This window comes from Mus caroli, unplaced genomic scaffold (genome assembly GCF_978045245.1).
Source record: "Mus caroli unplaced genomic scaffold, Mus_caroli_1 scaffold_11, whole genome shotgun sequence".
Lineage (NCBI taxonomy): Eukaryota > Metazoa > Chordata > Mammalia > Rodentia > Muridae > Mus > Mus caroli.
Genome location: NW_028227266.1, coordinates 85,376,787 through 85,390,459, shown reverse-complemented (window position 1 = coordinate 85,390,459; position 13,673 = coordinate 85,376,787). Strand labels below are relative to the sequence as shown.

Genomic DNA, 13,673 nt, shown 5'->3' with positions numbered 1-13,673 from the left:
ATATCACCCTGAGTGAGGTAACCCAATCCTGAAAGAACACAAGTGGTATGCACTCACTGATAAGTGGATATTAGCCCAAAAGCTCAGGATACCCAAGATACAATTTACAGACCATGTGAAGCTCAAGAAGGAGGAAGACCAAAGTGTGAGTGCTTTGGTCCTTAGAAGAGGAACAAAATACTCATGGAAGCAAATACGGACACAAAGAAAAGGCCATCCAGAGACTGCCCCACCTGGGGATCCATCCCATATACAGTCACCAGATGCAGACACTATTGTGGATGCCAACAAGAGCTTGCTGACAGGCTTAAACTTAACCAAAGAGATCAAGGACCTCCACAGCAAAACCTCTCAAGCATTGACAAAAGGAATCCTATGGGACATTAGAAAACAGAAAGACCTGCTGTGTTCATGGATTAACAGTGTTCATACTGTGAAAACTGTCACAACACTCAAAGCAATCTGCAGATTAAATGCAATCTCTATCACAATAGCCATGTCATTCTTCAGAGAAACAAACAAAAAATAGTAAGAATATTGAGCAAAAGGAGCAGAGCTGATTTCAAACAGTATTACAGACCCACAGTAACAAATCCAGTATGGTAAAGGCATAAGAACTGACCAATGGGCTAGAAGAGAAAACTGAGAAATAAGCCCAGATGTCTACAGCAGTCTGATTTTTGAAAAGGGCGCCAAAAGCTGAAGAAAAGGACATTTTTTATTTAAAAAGTACAATTGGGGAAATTCCTTACCTACACATGAGATTCACAGAAGACTAATACCTAAAATGCTAAAACTACTAGAAGAAAATATAAGGCATAAGCTTCAAGATCTAGACATGGTGACTGCTTTCTGAACAGAACTTCAATTAGCTGCAACCTGACAACTGAAATGTTTTATCAAAGTAAAAAGCGTCTGCACAACCAAGGGGCAGTATACAAAAAAGTCTCTAAGATCTATTTAGTTCACAGGTAATTAAGAGCCAAATACATAGAAAACCAAAGAAAAAAGCAGATAATTCCCAATAACTGGACAGGTGAGTGGAAAGGTTTTAAAAATGAAAATAAACAAATGGCCAATCTATACATGAAAAAAAAATGCCCAATACTTCTAGCATTAGAAAAATGCAAACAGGGTGGGTCATGTTGGTGCAGGCCGACAATCCCAGCACTTGGGAAACAGAACAGGCAGATCTTTGAGTTTGAGGCCAACCTGCTCTACAGAGCAAATTCCAGGACAGCAGGGCTACACAGAGAAACCTGTCTCACCAAAAGCAAATGTGGTGGAAGAGGGCAGAGAACCTTTTATGAAATGGTCAGAATTTAAACTACTTCAAACACTATGGAAATTGGTAAGGAAGATCCTCAAAAAATGAAAAATATATGGGGCAGGCAGGCAGGCAGGCAGGCAGGAGAACAGTATCTTAAGATCACTATTATTTAACAAACAATAAGACAAATATAGTCAAGGCCGAGCCCCTGCATCTGAAGCTGGAGAGAAGACTCAGTGGCTGAAGTGCCTGCTGGACAGGCAGGAGGACCTGAGTATCTACTGTCAGCATCCTCACACAAACTGGGAATGGTGGTGTGAATGTATATTCCCAACAATGGCAAGGCTGAGACAGACGAATCCCCAAGATTTCTGGCCAGCCATTCCCCAGTTTCAGTGAGGAGACTGAAAAATAAACGGTAGAAAATAAGAGAAGAGGACAGGGGCTGGAGAGATGGCTCAGCAGTTAAGAGCACTGATTGCTCTTCCAGAGGTCCTGAGTTCAATTCCCAGCAACCACATGGTAGCTCACAGCCATCTGTAGTGGGATCTGATGGCCTCTTCTGGTGTGTCTGAAGACAGCTACAGTGCACTTATATATTCAAAAAAAAAAAAAAAAAAAAAAAAAAAAGGACACCTGAGGCCACCCTATGGCTTTCACATGCACAGGTGTATAAGGATGTCTCTATATATGTGCACACACGCAAACATATAGCCACAGTGCCTCCACATTGTCCTATTCTTTGTAATTTTATGTACCAGTGATTTCTAGAAAAATGATTTTTGAAATTAAAAACACTTGTATGAGAGTTTCTAATTGATAGGTACTATTTAATTGTTTGTTTGAGCATACACGTGAAAACACTTGCTAATGTTTACCTCCGAGAGCAACGTCAGTGCATGGACGCTATATACAGAAGGAGTTATGTTTGAGGTCTCCATTGCAGGGGAGAGCATATCTAAGTAAGAGAAAAGACAGGACATAGTGATTAGTATTTTCTCACTGAAAAAAAATACTAGCTAGTAATAATAATAATAATTTTTAAAAAAGGATGAGCTTATGCTACAGGGCTAACTAACACTGCTTAGTAAATATATGCTGAGAGAATAAGAGTACAGAGCAATACCTTCAACATCAGACTCTAAATTGGTTCCATCCACCACTATTTTGGGAGAAGGCTTAACTTCCAGGTTCCGTCGGAGCCATGTTGTCTGTTCCAGAGAGGAACCAGCAATTGCACCAATAGCATCCACTATTTTGTGAGTCACATCCTAGAGAAACAAGGAAGAATGAGGTTTGTGCACACACAGAAAATGAGCTAACACAGTCATAAAGGACATCACAGGTTATTTTATATGACTCCTAATTTTAACTTTTAATTTTGGTAACAACCTTGAATTCAGAATGCCTTACCTGAAGGTCTCTTTGGTCCTTTTTATTTTCCAAACTAGGGTTTTTCATAATAAACTCATTCAAAACCCTGTAAGAGCCATTAAAAAAAAGTTACCAGCCCAAAGAAAATGAAAATAATGTCACAAAAATTTTTGTAGTGTTTTCTGATAGTTAACATTTATGCATTTATAGGAACTCTCAACTGGAAGAAATCCAGATGTCTTGCAATAACAGCAGGAGAATCTGTGGCTAAGATGCTAAACAGTAATGATAATGAATCATACTTGATATTTTCTGTACTTTAGCCCCCATGCCAGGGTCTCTTGAATCTAGTGCTATAAGTGACTTTCCTCATGTCTAGAATGCTGAGCAAATCACTATCCACTTCAATGCCATATGTAACTGGCCAGGCACTCTTCTAAGAATTTAATAAATATTAACTCTTTTAATCCTCTTAACAAGCTTATGAAATAGGCACTATTTCTGTTTCCATTCTACAGAGAAAAAGTTAAATGACGGAGCTGAAGGTCATATCTAAGTAAAGGAGCTGAGGTTTGAGTACAGGGAGGAGCCTGTTAACTACCTAATATCCTCAGCACTTCTTTTATTTTTTAAAATTTTTATTAGGTATTTTCTTCATTTACATTTCAAATGATATCCCAAAAGTCCCCCATACCCTCCCCCACTCCCCTACCCACCCACTCCCACTTCTTGGCCCTGGTGTTCCCCTGTACTGGGGCACATAAAGTTTGCAAAACCAAGGGGCCTCTCTTCCCAGTGATGGCCGACTAGGCCATCTTCTGCTACATATGCAGCTAGAGACATGAGCTCTGGGGGTACTGGTAGTTCATATTGTTGTTCCACCTATAGGGTTGCAGACCCCTTTAGCTCCTTAGGCACTTTCTCTAGCTCCTCCATTGGGGGCCCTGTGTTCCATCCTATAGATGACTGTGAGCATCCACTTCTGCATTTGCCAGGCACTGACAGCCTCACAAGAGACAGCTATACCAGGGTCATGTCAGCAAAACCTTGCTGACATATGCAGTAGTGTCTGCATTTGGTGGCTGATTATTGGGATGGATCCCCGGGTGGGGCAGTCAGTGGATGGTCCATCCATTTGACTCAGCTCCAGACTTTGTCTCTATAACTCCTTCCATGGGTGTTTTGTTCCCAATTCTAAGAAGTGGAGTTTCATGTGTTTTACAAATTGTATCTTGGGTATTCTAAGTTTCTAGGCTAATATTCACTTATCAGTGAGTACATATCATGTGAGTTCTTTTGTGATTGGGTTACTTCACTCAGGATGATGCCCTCCAGGTCCATCCACTTGCCTAGGAATTTCATAAATTCATTCTTTTTAATAACTGAGTAGTACTCCATTCCTCAGCACTTCTTAGCATCCAATGTCATCTTCTAGAATCCAATTCCTTCTACCTCTTTTTCACTTCCTTTTCTGGTGATCAAATATATTTGAAAAAAATCCCCTTCCTTCCCCACTCCACTCACCCTTGCTGGTCTGTTACTCCTTGCTTCTAAATCTTGGTCCTCCTCTAATCTCCAACCCCACCTCTTACCACTCCTCATCATTCCAACTCCTTCCAGGAGGTGCTACCTCTTTCTCTGAACCTTTCTATGTGTGTGCTGAGATGAGCATGTGGAGGTCAGAGGACATGCTCAGCTACAGGTCCTTGTCTTCCAACATGTTTACTGCTCACTGTGTATGGCATGCTAGAAAGCCCACAGGCTTCCAGGTATTCTTGTCTCTGCCTCTCAGCTCCCTGCAGCAGTGCAGGGTTGTGGAGACACTCTGCTGCACTGGGCATCATGTAGGTTGTATGGACCTGAGTGCAGGTCCCTGTGCTTTCCTTGCAAGTATTTTACCACTGAGTCAGTCACCTCTTTGGGCCCTCACCTTTCTTTGCAGATGCCACACGGACTCTTGCCTTCTCAAATTTCCTGATGACGTAAATTTTCTAGCTCCTTTCTCTTCTTTTTCCTGTTTTCTAAATGTCATCAGTTGTCCATACCTTATCACCTCCTACTGCAATCCGATTCCTGGCTCCACTCCTGAGTACCATCCTCTCTTCCCATGACTCCTTACAGCTTGCAGTCATGCCAATCTCTCTCACTACTTTCATTCATATTGCAATAAAAGTCGAGTTTTTCCCAAGCAGCTCCCAATGGTGTGACACACCATTGCCAAAACAGATGATGTAGCTTGTCTCAGTGTATCATTTCCTGCCTGACTCTATAAAGGCTTATCTTTTTACTCTTACTATTATGATTCATTTACCAGGTTTTTATTAGGGTTCTATCATGAATTCTCAAACTTGACATTACCCAAACTAATGCTTACTGTTAGTAAGGTAAGGGTGACTGGCATTTACCAAATAATCAGATATTATTAGCATAGATTTAGAAACTCCAACTTACAAAAAGAAACAGACTCTTTTAGAAGCCCGTGTGCAGGGTTCTGGACCTGTCTTCTGTGCAGTTCCTTTTAGGATGGCGTGTACACTTGCCCATTTTTTTCCCCACAGTGCTTCCTTACAAATCCCAAATGATGACTGTTTTAACAGTTTTGTCCCAAGTGTTCTACATCTTTTACATACATACTATATATATTCTTCCCTATCCCCTTCCACCTTCAGAGCTTATATGTGTGGAATATAAGCTTATATACACCTCAAGATGCCTGTGAATAGACAGGTCACATGAACACACAAAACATGTTCTTCAGCAAACAGAATGAGGATTATGCTTTTATCAAAAGTATATGTATGTATGTACACATATGTATGTGTGTGTATGTGTGTGTGTGTATGTGTGTGTGTATGTGTTTCTATGTGTGTGTGTGTATGTGTGTGTACTGTTGGAGACTGAACTTGGGTTCTTTTACCTACTAAGTATTTGCTTTTCTACTGAGATATGTTTCTAACCCTTCAAAATAACATGTTAAAAGAGATTACTTACCCAAGTATAAGAAACTGCCCTGGGGCTGGCAGACTCAGCTGTATAGAATCTTTTAGAAGGACCAATAATGATGTCCAACTGTCCACTAAATTGGGCACTGGAATTCTGAAAGATAAGCCAGTTTGTATATATAGATACCACAGTAAACTTTAATTTTCTCATGTCTTCTACAGTTCTTAACTCATGCTCTAAGCCGTCTGAAGTTTTAAACTTTTATAGAGTATGAAGTAAGCACATTTAAAATACACAATGTGATTTCTTAAGATTTCCTATGGAGATCTCTTATCCCATACACTCTCAAAAACTAAATATAACTGCACTAATTCTTTTTTTTTTTTTTCCTGAGACATGGTTTCTCTGTGTAGCCCTGGCTGTCCTGGAACTCACTCTGTAGACCAGGCTGGCCTGGAACTCAGAAATCCGCCTGCCTCCCAAGTGCTGGGATTAAAGGCGTGTACTTTCTTTTAAACTATATCCAGCTATGCTGCACACCAACCTTCTAGCTGTAAAGGAATGAGTGTGCCGTCTGTTTCAGCCCAACCTTTACCCGACCTGAATCTAAACAGAGGCTTTATGTAGTTCTTCTCCAAGTCCCTCAATGTAAATATGCCAAAACTCTGATTTATCTATGTCTGTCACAAATTAGCTCAGTTGCTCCATTGAATTGTATTAGAACACTGCCTCTGTTCAGGGTCAGCTAGTAGCAAAAGTGAACACCAAGCATGAAGATGGTTTCAAGTTATTAAATTTTTTTTTTTTTGAGACAAAGTCTCTAGCCTAAAATTCACTGCATAGAGCAGGCTGACCTAAAGCTCATAGAGATCTACCTGCCTGTTTCCACATGCCAGTACTAAAAGCATGCAATGCCACACCCAGCATTTTTTTATTCTAAAGGCAATCAAAGTAGATTGGTGAACATTCACCTCTATCAAACAAAACAGTAATCAAGTTAGAGGCAGTGAATGTGACTTCAAGAAGGTAGTTTCCTGTTGTTCGGTATTTTAATATCCACATATTGTTGTGATATCCTACACTCACCTACATCTTTGGAGTAGGATCTACACAGCTTATTAGCATGCCCACGACTCCCACATTTCTCTGCAGAGCTCCTACCTTTTCCTTCAGAGGAAACTACAGCAAGAGCAAGCTCTCTACTTTTGGAAAGAACTCCAGACCGTTTCCTTGTAGCTTCCTCAGCTTTACATGTGGCAACAGAGCATGGAGAGGTCTATATGAGCAACTTACCTTTGTATATAAGCATAGAAAAACTGAAGCATGCAGACTTCCAGAGAAAGATGTTTCTATAAACAAAATAAGTTAGTGTTACAGTGAGGCAAAATGATGCCTTTGCTTTTTCATTATTGCAACTACTCTGACTTGTTCTATAAGTTTTTAATAAAAAAATTCTGTCTCTCTCTCTCTCTCCAAGCTCCCTTCTTCCTGACCCGGCCTGCCTGGTCTTTACCGTGACCCGCGCAGCTCGGGACTCTGCATCTCTCTTTCCCTCTGGCTTCCTCCCTTCCTTTTCCTTCTTCCAAAAAATAAAAAAATAATTCAAATACTGGTTTGTTATTTTAAAAAACATGCAATTATTTTCCTCGACTTAGGAGGGAAATTTCATAATACAAGAGCTATTTAAAACTTAGAACCTAGTCAGACAAAATGGCCATTAAAGATGGCTTATAGATTACCAAGTTTTGATATATGAGAAAAAGGTTGAAGAGGCTTGCTTGTCTTTATCAAAATTAATCTTTTTACAATGGTCATTTATTCTGAGAGCATCACAGCTATATGCATTTTTAAGCAGCTTAGATTTGGTAGTATCAGAACTAGGTTGAGATTTTTAGATTACATGTGTATAAGTCTATTACAGTACACACATCTGTTAAATCAGTATACTTAGGTCAACTAAGATTATTATTCTTCAAACTTTTTAAAATGATTAATACCTTTTAAGACATATTTTTAGTTTATTTGTTTGAGTACCTAAGTGTGTGTGAGTGTGTGCAATGCATGCATGCAGGTGTCTATGGAGGCCAGAAGAGGACACTGGATCCCCTCCTATGGAGCTGCAGTTAGTTATAGGTGGTTTTGAGGAGCCATGTAAGTTCTGGAAATCGAACTCAGGTCTTCTGCAAGAATAACAAGTGCTCTTAACCACTGAGTCATCTCTCCAGTCCAAAATAAATTAATTCTTAATCATTTAAATATAGTCATTAAAGGTAGCTTTGTATTTCTATATAAAATTTTAATAAAGAAAATTAATATAAAAAGACAGTATCAAATAAATCATAAAATACACTGTACCTACCTTTAAAAGTCAATAAAAGAGAAAAATCAATAAAATGAAATTGATGTTCACTGACATTTACCAATTGTTCTCTTCTTGTTCCTGCTATCTCCCCAAGCATTTCCTTCTCACTACACATACACACAAATGTGGAGCTTATGCCGTCAGCACAGGGCAGCACTAGTCTAGATTGGATACATTTTTATATTCTTTGCCCTCATGTGTATAAAGCTCATCATCCGCCTCAAACTACTACACAGAATCCAGCAGCAAACTAAACAGATTCAGACAAACACACCAGAGGTACATTCAGAATAGTCAGGTAGTCAGGCAGTCACTGGAATAGATTGTAAGAGGCTGGAGATGTAGTTCAGTGTCAAGGCACATGGCTAACATGCATGAGGCCCTGAGTTGGATCCCTTTGCACTATAACAAAGGCAGTTAGATCACTCACTATTAACAAACATACCTTTTCTTTCGGCAATTCAACAAGAACAAAGGAATTAAATATTTTTGGATATATGTAATGATCCCTAAAGATAAGACTATACTTGTTTAGCATGGTTCAGAGTCTCATGTTTATGGTTAGTAAATCTATAAAATTATAAACTTGTAGCACTGTCTGGACAAAGCAGAAAATAGAAATCTAGAGACTAGCAATGATAAGTGGAAAGACTGTTCTATCTATTTCCTGGGGTCCTCTCAAGTGAACAGAAGGTCACAGGGACAAGAGAGGTTTAGACAACAAGGCACTGATATGGGATGCCAGATAATGACAGCTGAAACTGGATGTCAGGGAACTCAAGAGTTTGCAGTGAAGAAAAATCCATTATAGAATCATTTTTGGCGAAATGCCACATTTGGGTTAATTCTGTACAAAAATCCCCTTGAGTGAGCTTCTTCACCTCCGTGTGCCTGCTGGCTTGTGCTTGATTACCTGTGTCTGGAAGCATGTGTCATGTGCCTGCCTACTGGGCTGATGCCGCATCTGTCTCCTACTCCGCCCATTCTCTAACCTCTCAGCATCCCAAAACCTCCTCCCCTGGCTTTGAAGCCACAAAGCACAGTATCATAAGGGTCAAGAAATGTTGCTGTCTAGAACAGTGTTTGTAGCAAAACCATGGAAGTTTATAGAACTGAGAACTTCAGTGGAAAAGAAAGTATCAAGTAAGCTGTGAAACCTAGAAGTAGACTCTGGGCTCCCGCGCCTGTGTTCTTTAACGGGCCAAAACTTACTCAGAATTTAGACCCACAGTCCTGACTGCTTCTGATGTCATATGCAGACAAAAACAGTTACCTGCTCATCACTGGCTGCAGGAGGGGTTAGACTAGTAAGGAACTCAAAGAAGATTTTTATTAAGAGTGCTGTACAATAATCCCTGAAATCTGCACAGCAATCACAATGAAATTATGAGAAGAACTTACCTATCATCTCCATTTCTGAAACTGAATTTCAAACAAAAGCAAAGCTTCCTCACCTTGTCCTTGGCTATGGCTGGAGGCTGCTTTAAAACTTCTTTCACAGTCTGGATAACAGTTTCTGCTCTCATGACACTGATGGAGCGAACCAGTTCTACTAGTAAAAGCTGTTCTTCACTGGCTGCAGGGATGACCTGGAGAACATATCACGGTCACTGTATTTATGCAGGGTGTGCATGTGTAAATCTTTTAAGGGAAGTCACAGAAAGAGTATTTTATGACCCCATCTTAATATAAAGATGCCCCTGACTACTTGTGTTAAAATTTAATTTTAAGGATGGGGTTATGGAATATGGAGTGTAAAAAATAAATTAAATAAAAAAAACCAACACATGAATCTCACTTCATAAAAATCAAAACCAGGGCTAGCCCGATGGCTCCCTGCGTGAATGTATTTGCCACCAAGGCTCCCACTTGAGTTCCATCCCCAGGATCAACAGTGGTGTGAAGAGTGAAACAACTCCTCTAGGTTGTCCTCTGACCGTGCGCTTGTGCCTCATGGCTTATGGACGTGCACGCACAAATAAATAAGATAAATCAAAGTCAAACACAACAAATCTTAAAGGGAAAAACAACATGCAAGGGTATCTTAAAGGAGCCAGCTCCATTCTGCCAACTACTTTCTACTGTTTTCAAGATTGTAGAGCACTACTTTTGCTATTTTATGTTTTTCCTCCCTCTGAATTCTAAATACTTGCAATTGAAATCTCAGTGAGAAGACAAAGGTTTAACTTTCTCAGACCATTTGTCCCATCTCTCAGAGTAATCATCATGATCTCATGTAGATCAGTCCCTAGATTGACACAAAGGCACATGACAGGATTCTCCTCTTAATGTTTCATTTACTGTGTTGTTTTCTACAGAGTTTCTACAAAGCTTATTTTGGTCTACTTCATTTTTTATCAAAAAAGCTCTGACAATGGCAAGTTTCTCACAGTCACATACTTAAATCTTGTAAGGAATCACTTGCATGCATTTAGTCTTCCTCTCAGTCCTCCTCACCCACTCAGTCCACCCTCACCAGACACTCTTGCCGGACACTGCTCTGCTCTGCCTGGGACTGGAAGGCTCTAGGGCTGGTATCCAAGGTCGCAGTGAGGTCTGTCCTCCTGCATAAGAGGGAACTAGTGGCCTTGCACGCTGCTGGCACAGCACATGGCTGACAGAGCCTTCAGGAAGAACCTGACTGGCTGTGGGACTGTGTGTTCACACTAATTGTCCATAAAAGTTTCCAGTGTTGCTAGGGTCAAGTATTACCACTATTCTTTTGAATGAGACAGTTCTTGTTGCTGCTGTTTTTTTCTTTTTTCTTTTTCTTTTTAAAAAGATTTTAGTATCTTCTCTTTATCTCCCTTGTTTCTGAAAGGACATACTGAATTTTGTGCAAGTATCTTTTCAGTGATAAGCATGACCTGAAAATTTATTTCTTTCATTGCTAAAAAAATTTCTTGTACTATTTCTATATTATTCTCTTACAATTTTGTTCATTTCTATAAGAAGATATTATCAACTATCATCTCCTAATTTTCATAACTCATTTCCCCCATTTTTCTTATCTTTAAGCCTATATTTCACTTTAGATATTTACTTCTTTGTTTCTGTTACAGATCTAAGATGTAAGAAAACTTTTAATTTTTTAAATGTTTTTTCCCCTCCTTTTGGTTTCTACTACTAAATTCTAATATGCAAAATAATGTAAAATGGCAGAAAAGTTTACTTTTTCTACTTTAGGATAAAATGCATGCATACACACATACATACATATGTGTGTGTGTTATGTGGAATCAGAAAGAAATGACAAGTCAGAGACTTATAGGTGCACAATCATGGATTTTTGAAAGTAAAATTATTTAATAGCATTACTACTCTAATATATAATGATTCATTTCCAATAGAAAACAATGTTTTCTAGATTGCAAATTGACAAAGTAAACAAAATTTCCATTCATACAATCTAGTCAAAACCAACATGTGGATTGCACTTAGAGACAGCAACAACTTAAAAGACATCAGATAATAAAAAAACAAAGATAAAAACTTTCTCCAATCTTTGCTTTCTACCCATCACTAGATTAAAACTATGCAATATTATAATCCTCCTTCGACTACAGTGGCAGGCCTGATGTCATAGCTAATTTCTCTATCTCACTCACTCACACCTGTTTTTTCAGTGCTGAGGTTGAACATATGGCCTTGTGCACGCAAGGCCAGTGCTCCAGAACTGAGCCATTCTTCCAGTCTTAAATGCAATCTTTCATACTAGATATCACATTTTTATAAACATTTTAGACAAAATGTCATTATATAGAGCTGTAGACAAGATTTTATTTCTCCTGTATAACCTATGAAGAATTAAAAAATCAGCACGTAGAAAATTAAATAAATAGGCATGGTTTTACTAAGTGGAAAGAAAAGTATTACATGTTTAATTATGAATATAATACCTTTGTTCTGGAAGGGGTTTTGTTCTGCCTTCTTTCATTCCATACAAATGCAATGGCAGCCATGAAATGAACACCATGATTCATTGAAATGGGTCCCAGTAATTCCAGGATTTGTTGTCTCAAGTTCTAAAACAATGTAAGCATTTTACAAGTAAAATAAAACATATAAACATGAATAGCTAGATAACACATTTAATTCAGTAATTGTAGGGATGCCTTTAACAATGTTAATAGCTGCAGTGAGCACAATAGTGCATATTTAGCATTCTGTAGGCCGAGGCAGGAAGATCAGGAGTTCAAGGCAAGTCTGCGCTATTATATATGAACACCCTGCCCAAGGAGGAGTTAGAACCATGATTTTAAAAAGAAAAAACAAAAAAGCTAACCAAATTATTTGTCACTAAAATGACAATCACTGTGATTAGATAATAGAAAAACACAGCTTGAAATTTGGTTTTATTTAGTTTAAAAAATTGATCTACTATTTTAAGTATAATTTAGGAACATCTTTGCAATTAATGCTGTAATACACATTGTATGTAATCTTACCTTAGAATTTACTTGTAAATTAGTTTAAGTCAAAGATTATGAAACTTTTTTGAGACAGTGCTTTACTATATAGCACAGACTAGCCTGAAACTTGCCAGGTAGCTCAGGCTCCCTGAAACATAGACTCCCTTTTTGTCAGTGTAGAATTCCTAGCAATATGCTATCACACCAGGCCTCATTACAAAGTTTCACATTCTCTGCACATACTGCTCAACTATTTCCTGGGGAGTAGAGGTGGGGAAAGTAGCATGTACTAAAATGTCCATTTAAAATGTATTACATGGTGAAAAAATTATAACATGTGAAAATGAACTTCAAAAGCGTATCAAATGAAAGATACTAGACACAGAAGACCAAACAGTGTATTAACTCACGTCTATGAACTGTCTAGAAAAACCAAACACATATGGAAAGAAAATTAGGGCTAGGGATGGGAAAAGGGAGCCAGTGCAAACACACACAGCAATTTTTCTGTAAGGAGAGAAAACTAGATTGTGACAATTTCACAATTTATAGATTTGCTTAAAGAAACTACTGGTTTGCACCCCTTAAAATGGTTTACTACTTAATCTATGTGGGGTGTCACATACACTAAGTTAACCACACATTTTGAAAAAATTCCTCAAATAGACACTTATGCTCGACAGACAAAGTGAGAATTGTCTAACCTTTGTGGCTCCCAGATTGATTGTAGTAACAGATGCGGATGCAGCAACTGCCATCTTTTCTGAAGCATCAGCCTGGTGCAGTATGCTCCAAAGCAGAGTTACAGAGGACATGATCATGTGAAGGATTGAGAGGATTCCACTGCGTGCTTCAACCAAGTGTTTCTGATCTACATTGACCAAAAGCTATTAAGCAGAGGAAAAACAGTTTCTTACTAAGTGAAGCCAGTCTCTAAAAAGACCACAAATATTTATGAAGTCTTACTTGATGATACTGGGTAGTCGGATCCAGCAAGCAGTAATGGATAATGGCTGTGATTCCTTCCAGAAGAGTAAGAATCATATCTGGTGGGATAATTGATGCCACCCACAAAGGCCTGAAAAAAATGTACACAGCAGAAGTTCTATGAAAGCATACTTTAAAATTTAACACTAGTAAATGCACATGCCAGACACACAGGAGATAATAAATATGAATAGTAATAAAAGAAAATGGCAGGAGTTTACTGTTTCCTAATCTATGAGTGAGTTGGTCTAACTGCACTAGAGCTCTTTTTTGGCTAAAGAAAAAATATATAAAGTAAACAAATAGAGCCACTGTGACCTTCCCC

General features: G+C 38.7%; 1 protein-coding gene across 17 annotated transcripts in view; it reads right to left on the bottom strand.

Moving 5' to 3' along the window:
• The window catches only part of Dop1a (DOP1 leucine zipper like protein A), an 83,888-nt gene that overhangs the window by 15,557 nt on the left and 54,658 nt on the right, over positions 1-13,673 (bottom strand). For all 17 annotated transcript variants that reach the window (XM_085827791.1, XM_085827801.1, XM_085827793.1 and 14 more), the window contains 9 exons: positions 13,328-13,439; positions 13,066-13,248; positions 11,849-11,974; positions 9,404-9,538; positions 6,881-6,936; positions 5,636-5,740; positions 2,684-2,750; positions 2,397-2,541; positions 2,149-2,228 (listed from right to left, as the gene is read on the bottom strand). In XM_085827791.1, the coding sequence (XP_085683917.1) occupies positions 2,149-2,228; positions 2,397-2,541; positions 2,684-2,750; positions 5,636-5,740; positions 6,881-6,936; positions 9,404-9,538; positions 11,849-11,974; positions 13,066-13,248; positions 13,328-13,439 (1,009 nt within the window). The remainder of the gene's footprint in view (positions 1-2,148; positions 2,229-2,396; positions 2,542-2,683; positions 2,751-5,635; positions 5,741-6,880; positions 6,937-9,403; positions 9,539-11,848; positions 11,975-13,065; positions 13,249-13,327; positions 13,440-13,673) is intronic.